We start from the raw sequence: 10,972 nt of genomic DNA on the forward strand, positions 1-10,972 counted from the left end.
GTGTTTGTGTGTGTGTGATGGAAATTTGCATGCACGCTTGTCTGTATTGCATGTTACTGCATTGTACTATAGACGTTTTCAGGCTTTCGGATCAAACTTGACAAACTATTCATTCAACTAGGACTCATTATTTACTGTAGGCATTAAAACAACGTATTTTACATTAAGAAAGAATTGAGTGAATTACATTTATTTATTTATATAAAATAATGAATAACAAAACATATATACTACAGGTGCTTCTCAAACAAATATTATCGTGGAAAAGTTCATCGTCTTCCGTAATATAATTCATAAAGTCAAACTTTCAAATATTCTAGATTATACTTGCGTATAAAGTGAAATATTTAAAACCTTTTTAGTTTTAATCTAAAAAATCATAATATTTTATGAGACCACTAAAACATATTTATAATACAGAAATGTCGACCATCTGAAAAGCATGTTAATTTATGCACTTGCTACATGGTCTGGGCTACTTTTAAACAAATTATTATCAATGGAGTGTGTGTGGCATGGAGGTGATAAGCCTGTGGCGCTGCTGAGGTATTATGGAAGCAGGTTTTCTTTGATAGCATAACAACATATTGTTGAATCTAGTGTCTCACACCTTCCTCTTGACAATACAACCTAGATTCTCTGTGGAGTTCAGGACAGGTCAGGCCAGTTGGCTGGTCAGTTACAGTATGTACAGACAGTAACACCATTGTCTTGATTGTGAGCTTGTAGATCGGTTAAAAACAGTTGTGAATTGTGAGATTTGCACTGAACTTAGTTTACATGTGAAAGTATTGTGAAGATATTGAACATTGTTACCAATACTTGCACTGACAGAAAATGTTTTAAAAACAAATATAGGCCTACAGGTGCTTCTAAAAAATAAAGTTGAATATCGTGGAAAAGTTAATTTTCATCCATAATATAATTCAAAAGGTTACTACTATACAACACCCCTACTCTGCAGACAGTCATGACATATTAACCATCTGCCGTATGCTCTGCAGACAGTCATGACATATTAACCATCTGCCGTATGCTCTGCAGACAGTAATGGCATATTAACCATCTGCCGTATGCTTTGCAGACAGTAATAATGAGGCACTGACTTCATTCAGTGTTCTCAAACCTTTTTAATTTCCTGCATCCCCAGTTTGGTGTGAATCAGGCCACAGACTCCAATATATCATCATTTTGTACACTCTGAGTTACAGATCTGTTAAGGGTGGATTTGGTTCTTAACCCACCGTCATTTAGCTGGGGAACCACTGAAACCCCACTTTGAGAACCGTTGACATCCAACATTAAACGCATCTCATTTCATCTGAAACATTTCACAACTTGTCTCATTTAAAATGTCATACATGTATTTAAGTTATTTGAGAACACCTTGCTTAAGTGAATGTACCTTTTTCTTTTTTATTTACACATTCTAAAACAAGCACCTCAACATGCGTCAGTGAATAAAAAGTTTCAAGTGTCAAGTTGAATAATGTTTATGAAAGGAATACCAACCTAATTTTTTTTTCTCCACATTCCTAATCCAATACCAGGTATTCAATATGTGCACTGTCCACTGTGATAGACCAACTCTAAACTATATAACAAAATAATATAAAGTCCAAAACAACTCTGACCGATAATCCAAGAGGTTCAAAAACAGTTTTAAATATGGTGTTACGCTTGTTAACATGGTCTTGTATTAGCTTCAATTAGCAAATTATTTAATTATTGGCTCAGGAATGCCACAAAACAACTTAATGTTTTTGTAAGTATTCCTTTGAAGTATAAAGGCATACATCACATACTGTAGTGTTCAAACATCCTCTCTTTAGCTCATGAACATGGAGACTTCACCTCCAACTCATAAACCAGCGCTTTCTTTTTCCTGTTGAGGCACATTGTGTTACTCAATACTTGTTGTCACTGACGTTAAAGTGTCCACCTTAATGTCAAGGCATTTCTGAAGAACCCTACCAAAACGTCAAGGCACTCACTCAACTACAGAGCGCTTCCAAAACATCAAGGCATGCGCCTAAAAAACGCGTCCAAAACGTAAAGGCCCTTGCCTAAAAAAACGCTTCCAAAACGCCAAGGCACTGTCACTGTCTTTATAAGATACTAGTAAAGCATTACACTGCATGGTCAAGACAATTGGTCTAGGACGGTGGTGGACACAGCACCCTAAAAGGTCAGATCACTGTTTGGCTTGATACAGCCTGGCATCAAGAGGTCAAGTCCCACTGGGGTCTCAAAACATCGTTGTCGTCTACTTTTCTGCGTGATAATCTGACCGCTTTGATATCTCACCGCCTTGGATACAAAACAAAACGAAACAATAATCACGTAGACAAAAAGCAAATAAATAGCATTAGCCATCATTTTTCAGAAGGCTTTCCTTCAGTCTTGGAACGACGACACTTGATGACGATTGGTCTTGGTCGGTTGGTTTGTTGTAACAGAGTCTTCAGCTGGTTGGTTGGTTATAACGGGGTCTTCAGCTGTTGGTTGTTTGGTTGGTTGTCTTCAGCCCACCTGCCACTGCAGAGAGAAGACAAGCAATTACAGTATCAGTATATTCACATTTCACAAACAAATCCCAAGGACCGTCCTTGAGGGGGGCTCCAGGTGGTCCCCAGCTAAATGATGGAGTTGGTACTTGGTAACCAAATGGACGGATATTTGACTCTTGAGAATGTAAATTAAACTGTTATTGTTAAATGTCTGCATTCATTAATTTACAAGTCTATTAAATTGTAGAATGTAGAATAATTGTTTTGCCCGTTATCTCTCCTAATGGTACCAACATCAATACAACATGGAATTGTGGACAAAATCGTATCCAATGACTGAACATATTCTATACTGAGATGCTAGATCTCATCAAATGGTCTGTAGCTCACATGACAAATAAATAAAGGACATAAGCATGCGACTAACCTTCAAGCCACCGCCACCAGAGGGCGACAAGCCACCGCCACCAGAGGGCGACGGTGTCAGAGCCTGTTTCTCAACCTCTTCTTGTTTCTTTCTCTTCCTCTCAACCGCTTCTGGGTTCTTGACTCCCCTGTAGGTTGTCTGGAATACATTTAAAAAATACATTAAATTATATTATATATTATTATTGTCTCCACCAGGCCGAAGGCATGGGGAGAGAGTATGTTTTGTCCGTATGTGTGTGCGTCCGTGTGTGCGTCTGTCCGTCCGTCCGTCTGTTACCAGCTAATCTCCAGCACCGTTAACCCGGTCGATGCCAAATTTTGCACACACTCCCTGGATGCCAACGATGAACCTCTGCCCCAAAATGTCCAGAACAGCCTGTTATAGCGCCACCAGGAGGCCGCCTTTTGTTAAATACAATTTTTATATTACTCCTCCAGATTCTGTCCAAAAACCCCGCAAATCGTTACACAGTATCTCTATAGTCATGTGTTCAAGATTTTAACGTTTTGAACAAAAAGCCTCAAATCATGAACGCAGCAGGCAATTTACGTGAAATCTTTCACAGACTTTCCTACTAGGCTGAGGAATATATCCCACCCTTTTCACATTGGCCTGTTATAGCGCCACCAACAGGTGGGTTTTTGCAAAATACCTTTTTGGAACAAAATGCCTCAAATCATCCAATTGCCATCCAGGGCATAAGAAGAAATGGCAACCTTTTCCCATTGGCCTATTATAGGGCCACCAGGAGGCCACAACCTGACCTGGCCTGGTGGAGACCTGTTAATGCAACGCCTTGTAGAGCTGCCGTTTTCTTACACTACTTTTGAATGTGTTGTGACATTTCAAATCCTTTGAAAACGTGTTAATATTTATTTATTTTTTCCTTTTCTCTTTTTCTCTTTCTCGACATTTTTCTATAAAGTTATGCCCAAAACAGAGACGGTTAAATGTGGTTAAAATATGTAATAAATTGATTAAAAAAGGACAAAATGTGTGACATTTAAAAGCAAGGCTAGGCAGTGATTTTATATGAATTAAGTGCAGTTATAGGTGACAAACACATAGTCATGTGAGGTGATGGCAGACTGGGTAATACATGTGGTCTTTCATGACAAAACTGTGAATATGTGGCAAACCCCAGCGCAGAAACAGGGTGAGGTGTGTGAGCCAATCAGAGCCATTCCAGACGCTGCTCTGAGCCAATAGCAGAAGCTCAGTTTCATCAGCGCATGGACACACTTACCCCCACAATACTTTGGAACGGCTCCCAAGGCTCTTACGCTTTTGGAAATAGACTTTCTGTGTAATAACAAAAAATAAAAATGGCCCAATACGCAATGAAGTCTTTCTATATAGATTCACCTAAGCTAAACTTAAAGTCTTAAACCCTCGTATACTTACTCAAACTGACCTGAGTTACACTGCACTTGGTGTGTCCTTTTTTAACCTACCTACACCAAATCTTTTCACCAAAATTTACAAGCTCACAGCATTTGACAATGTGGCAGGTTGTGAGCTTGTAAGTAGGCTATTTCTGGCCAGTGTGCAGTGTTCCTGCCAGAATGGGGATTGTCTTATATTTTATCATATCGCCGCACACCAAAAATAATGTGGGTTCCAAATCCATCCCTTTGATTACCTATACGCACTTAATCCCATTGACAACACAGGCTTAAAAACATGCAGACCTCTCTCTGGTCAGCCTGCATGCTTTTAAGCATGCCTAGATAAATTAAGCACTGTACTGTGTATTTTAATGCATTTAAACACAGTGGCCTCCCTATTCATCTGTTTAGTTTGAGAACTACTGTCATAATTATTATGGTAGAATGCAGTTCACTGACTAGATGTAAACAGTGCAACCATATTAGGAACTCAGCTGTCTGTGTTCTGGTATGGTGTGACATCATCAATCTGTTTATAATGAACATTAACCCTGCTGTTAGTCACACAATAATATGTTAGTCTATCTTGTACTGCTTCTAATGATTATATCATGTTGTTAGTCACACAATAATATGTTAGTCTATCTTTTACTGTTTCTAATGGCTTATAACTGATTGTTAGAGTCACACAATAATATGTTAGTCTATCTTTTACCGTTTCTAATGGCTTATAACCCATTGTTAGAGCCACACAATAATATGTTAGTCTATCTTTTACTGTTTCTAATGGCTTATAACTGATTGTTAGTCACACAATAATATGTTAGTCTATCTTTACCGTTTCTAATGGCTTAAGTTATAACCCATTGTTAGAGCCACACAATAATATGTTAGTCTATCTTTTACTGTTTCTAATGGAACCTGTCGTTAGAAAGTCACACCACAATATGTTAGTTTACCTCTTTCTGTCTCTTTTCAGCAGCTTCTGCCAGTTGTTGTCTTCTTGTCTCCTGTGAACACATCAGTGCATGCTTTGGTGATTCACGTGTGCTTTTGTACAGACTAGGCAGAAGCCTGTCTGGAACCCATGCCCCTCTGGATGGATTCTGTTGTACCACTTGTCAGGGCACTTATTTTTGAGGGGCGCCAGCCACTCCAACATCTGGCTTTCAGAGATGACGACATATGGCAGCCAAGTATGTATGCATACGGGGAGGGGGGAAAATATTTGCACTCGAGTCATGACTCATGAAAATGTGTCTGTGACCCACAAATGGGTCTGTGCTTTAAGGTGCCTGCGTATCCTAATAAATGATGTGTGTGTGACATGTGCAATTTGAAAACAATAGTGCACCACCTAGACAAATATCAGAACGTCATCATTATGAATAAACATTAAAGCATTAACCACATGCTTATTCTGGGGGGAATAAGACAAAAGTAGACAATCTACAAGCGTTGTGAGCTTGTAGATGGGCTATTTTTGGCGTATTCGCAAGCTTTGGTGTTGATAGCCCTATATGTATGTTAACATCAGACATTCTAGGGCTATGCATGGTGTTGACAGAAAAAAAGCAGTCCAAGAAATGTATTTTGTTCTTACTGATCAGTGAGATTAGATATTCATAGAAGGGTGCAGTGGTCCAGTGCTTACAGCAAAGTCTCTCACTGGGAGACTCGCTGTAAGCACTGGACTGACAATAAAGCACACATATGTACGTTGTGTTGTATTTATAGGACACAAAACATGAAAGTAACGTTAAGGTACTTTATATTTGTATAGTACAGATGACTGTCTTACTGGATCAGGAGTCACCACCACGTCATCTGCAGCTCCACCGAAACAAGGTAAACACATCCCCATACTGTAATATAAGTATAAATTAATACCTTTAACTAAAGTACTACCAATTAAGTTAAATCATTAACTAACTAACTAACTAACTAGCTAATGAACCTGAACGGGTTAGAAGAGAAGCACAACCACATGTCATCCACAGTGGAGATTAACTCTGATCGAAGAGACCAAAACGATACATAACATAACTAAACTATCTATCTTAACTAGTTATCTACAAGCAGCCTGACTGCACTTATTGACGATAGGTGTTCACACTACAGCATGCGGTTTCAATCCTCTGCACATTTTGCAGAGGGTTGAATGTTAAAAGATGTTTGTTTTGATGTGCTTCTTCAGAGTGGACTCGGAGCTTTTGTTTACGTTTAGAGACTTCACTTCCTGTTGGAATGATAGCAGTGTTGCCAGGTTTTGTGATAGAAACAAGCAACCAGGTCTATGAAAACAGTCTCTCTCGAGATTGATTGATTGATTGAAATATTTATTAACAGTTTGTAGAATTTACAGTACATTTTAAGCACAAACTCAATACAAAGACTGTCAACTGTGAGTGGACGACCCAATTAAGCATTACACTTGTTTACAACAGGGTCCACATTGTTCAATTCATCAAAACATTTAAAGACATACAGACATTTAGGTCACATTCTCACCTAATACTTCGGTAGACTCAGATCCGTATGGGCGGGGAAAGGGGATTCTTGCATATTTATTTGGCTGCGGTTTGCCTTCACACTGTCATTCGCAGCAATTGGAAACGCAGCAGGGGGGACCTTTATCAATGTGTTCCGTTCATAAACTATAGCCTACACAGTGAAATCTATGGTGATAATGGTGAAATTACACTCATAACGTGCATGTGTCGTGCCGTCTGGGACCCCCCCCCCCTCTCTCTCTCTCTCTCTACGCACGCAGCCGCCACACACTGTTCTTTTGGGCATGGAGGCACAGCGCTGCATGAGCGCACTGATATAACTCCCCAGTCCCACACAGTGACAGCACTCCATGTTTACGGCACGCACAGACAGACAGACAGAATATTATGTAGGCTATAATACACTGCAGTGTTTTTATGTGTTTTCTTAAGCAATTGATTAATGTAGCCTACACGTCCTCATTTCGATCAGGGCTTCAGTCTCCTTATTCGACCACGTCTATCCACAGTAACGGGACATCTTTGCGCTGCGTAAAATATGCCTTAACCGTCTCCAACTGTGTTCAGCTCCTCACCCGCCACATTATGTTTGCTTCATTTCCTTTATTTACTGCGGATTGCATTCACACCTGCACCGAATCGTAGTCAAGTGCGATTCGAAGCGAAGCGAAACCCACGTTTTTGGGCGGAGAAAAATGCGGTTATTTGCTGCGCATTAGGATTCAAATGAGCCTTCACACCTGCCAAACGAAGCGCACTTTCTGACAATGCGCAGCAGGATTCGTTTTAATCGCAGCAAAGCTCTCTGGTATGAATGCGACCTTAGGTCACATTCTCACCTAATACTTCGGTAGACTCAGATCCGTAAGGGCGGGGAAAGGGGATACTTGCATATTTAATTGGCTGCGGTTTGCCTTCACACTGTCATTCGCAGCAATTGGAAACGCAGCAGGGGGGACCTTTATCAATGTGTTCCGTTCATAAACTATAGCCTACACAGTGAAATCTATGGTGATAAAATTACACTCATAACGTGCATGTGTCGTGCCGCCTGGGACCCCCCCCCCCTCTCTCTCTCTCTCTCCGCACGCAGCCGCCACACACTGTTCTTTTGGGCATGGAGGCACAGCGCTGCATGAGCGCACTGATATAACTCCCCAGTCCCACACAGTGACAGCACTCCATGTTTACGGCACGCACAGACAGACAGACAGAATATTATGTAGGCTATAATACACTGCAGTGTTTTTATGTGTTTTCTTAAGCAATTGATTAATGTAGCCTACACGTCCTCATTTCGATCAGGGCTTCAGTCTCCTTATTCGACCACGTCTATCCACAGTAACGGGACATCTTTGCGCTGCGTAAAATATGCCTTAACCGTCTCCAACTGTGTTCAGCTCCTCACCCGCCACATTATGTTTGCTTCATTTCCTTTATTTACTGCGGATTGCATTCACACCTGCACCGAATCGTAGTCAAGTGCGATTCGAAGCGAAGCGAAACCCACGTTTTTGGACGGAGTAAAATGCGGTTATTTGCTGCGCATTAGGATTCGAATGAGCCTTCACACCTGCCAAACGAAGCGCACTTTCTGACAATGCGCAGCAGGATTCGTTTTAATCGCAGCAAAGCTCTCTGGTATGAATGCGACCTTAGAGACATACAAATAGACATTTCTATGTAGCTAAAGTACAGAACAGGAATTCATCATATGGAAAGCAAAAAAGGGAAAAGATACAATATACAGTGAGGGAAATGGGGGTGGGGGGTGGGGGGGATTCAGATTTTACAGAGGCCAGTTTCGAATTGCAGCCATCCGTAGGTGCCCTTTGAGAGCGGTTTTGAAGGAGTCAAGGGATTCACATGTCTTAATGACTGTTGGTAGGGCGTTCCACATTTTGGTGGCATAGGAGCGAAAATAATTTAGTCCCTTGTTTGTGCCGAATCTGGGTTGTACATGATTTGTTGCACTCCCTCTGGTGTTGTGGGTGTGGACTTCGTTTACATTAAGGAAGTATTTAGACAGGTACATGGGTATCTTGGTGGTGAGATTGATTGATTGATTGATTGATTGATTGATTGATTGATTTATTGATTGATTGATTGATTGATTGACATTTTTATTTCATAGTATGTAGAATGGGTACATTTCATACGAAAGCACGAGTCAATACAAAAACTGCTACTTTGTGGACGAAAACATGATAAAGCAAACTAAGACTTGTTTACAGGGTCCACCAAGACGTACGAATATACACTACAAAAAACAGGAAATCATAAAGAAAGTAAAAAAGGGGTGGAGGCAAAAATACAGTGGGGGAAAAGACCCCCAACTTTATAGAAAAATAACCCCAAAGTCGCTTCTAATAATGGCATGGCAACACTGGTTGTAAGGAGGAGGAGAAGGGGGCTGTTGCAGGTTACAACATTCTGTTGTATTACTGCCCCCTGCTGCCACGGAGGGGGGACAACACGCAGGTTGGATAAATGTACTACTTTGATTCAAGATTCAAAAACAAAACAAACAAACAAGAAAACAAACAAACAATGGAGACCAAGCTCGTTACCAACAACGAGACTACAGACTATAAATGACTACAGGGGGAAACAAACCAAACCCCACAAATTAAATAACACCTATAACCCTCCCAGATAAACTTAAAGGTATATTCAGTGATTTCACTCAAAAAACCTTAGGTTTCGTTTTTGGCTGTGGGACCCAGCCTTTCGTCCAATCAGGATAGAGAGTCAAAAACGAAACCTAAGGTTTTTTGACCCCCAGGGGTTAACTGGGGACAGGGAGGAACTCCTTATATGGCCAGCACACTCTATAGTAGGGAGGATTATCACAACAAAACAAAAAAATAAGTGATATTTGAATTAAGTGAAATCACTGAATATACCTTTAACTCATCCTATGCCAGATTTGAACCCTCTGTCAGTTCAAGCACGACTGACAGGGCCCAAAATCCAGATCACCCCTAAATCTCCATATATGGATGCTGCGGAGAAATTAGGTAAAATGTCCGTTCAATATGACGTAAATGTGTGGCAACACAAACATTAAATGCCATTGACAATGAAGGGAAAATTTACGTCATATGTAGACGAGCAAATCGGCGAACCAATCACATAAATTCTGTTGTTCATTAGATGATGTACCATTGTCACATAACCAATCACATAAATTCGAACCAATCACATAAATTCAGTTGTTCATGAGATGATGTATAATGATAAGAGCGCCCCTCACTTCACACGGGTGAAGTCCTTTAAGTTAGTTACTTAAGTTTACACAACTGACTTAAAAAGTAACACTAATAAAATCTAGCGAATTAAAAAAAGAAAGAAATACATATTCTTTTAAATATTCGCTAGTTTTTATTCCTTTTTCTTTTAGAAAATGCTATTTAGTTTTAGATTTAGTGTTAGTTTTAGTTTTTGTTATATACTTCAGGTTATTATTTGTCAGCTGCAGGATTGAAAAGGTAAGTATTGTGTACCGTAACAAAAGTTAGCATTTAAAAATCTATACAGTTACAGATGAATCACCAACCACATATCGGTAGGCTTAATCCCGGGGTAGGCAACTTTTATTATCAGAAGAGCCATTTTTGGCCCAAAAACGTATTACAATTCTATCTGGAGCCGCAAAATATGTTTGCTTTAATAAAGCAAACTTTAATTATTTGTGATTTTTCTGGTCTTTTAATATTGCATGTTATTGTTTGCTAATTTCTCAAAGCATGTCAAGTATACTGTACCAGTAAGCCAGCAGCATTGGTGGTGAAAACAAACATAGATGTCTTGAATCATGAATACATTCTTCTATTTTATTTTCCTTCATTAAAACTCATATTTTTATCTGGTGTATAGCTAGGCAACATTGTTTTGCAATATCAAAATGAAAGAATAACTTTCTGCCTACTACAAATTCAATAATAAATTATGATTAAATGTAAAAAGAAAAGAAAAGAAAAGCAAAAGAAAACCTCTTATTCCTTTTCATACTTCTTTGCCGTAGCAACTGGGAGCTACGGGAGAGGGCCACATGAGCCACAGCCACAGGTTGCCTACCCCTGGCCTAATCTAAAACCAAAAGCTCTGTAGCCACACCTTCCCGATGTA

The 10,972-nt window shown here is 39.8% G+C and overlaps 1 protein-coding gene across 1 annotated transcript; it reads right to left on the reverse strand.

Annotated features, from left to right (window-relative positions):
- Positions 1 to 1,465: 1,465 nt before the first annotated feature.
- Positions 1,466 to 6,548, reverse strand: svip (small VCP interacting protein). Its single transcript, XM_083758654.1, has 4 exons — positions 6,130 to 6,548; positions 5,288 to 5,338; positions 2,938 to 3,075; positions 1,466 to 2,538 (listed from the first exon to the last, which is right to left on the reverse strand). The coding sequence occupies exons 1-4, from the start codon at positions 6,190 to 6,192 to the stop codon at positions 2,524 to 2,526; spliced, it is 267 nt and encodes an 88-aa protein (XP_083614780.1). The 5' UTR covers positions 6,193 to 6,548; the 3' UTR covers positions 1,466 to 2,523.
- Between the last annotated feature and the right edge of the window lie 4,424 nt (positions 6,549 to 10,972).

Source organism: Protomyctophum parallelum, assembly GCF_964188405.1.
Source record: "Protomyctophum parallelum genome assembly, chromosome: 23".
NCBI classification, from domain to species: domain Eukaryota; kingdom Metazoa; phylum Chordata; class Actinopteri; order Myctophiformes; family Myctophidae; genus Protomyctophum; species Protomyctophum parallelum.

Excerpts from the sequence above, each read along its gene's own strand:
- svip (XM_083758654.1), bottom strand. The coding sequence starts at position 6,192 with ATGGGGATGTGTTTACCTTGTTTCGGTGGAGCTGCAGATGACGTGGTG. Across the intron at positions 5,339-6,129 it reads TGGTGGTGACTCCTGATCCA|GAGACAAGAAGACAACAACT; the intron begins GTAAGACAGTCA and ends ATGTGTTCACAG. Across the intron at positions 3,076-5,287 it reads CTGAAAAGAGACAGAAAGAG|ACAACCTACAGGGGAGTCAA; the intron begins GTAAACTAACAT and ends AATGTATTCCAG.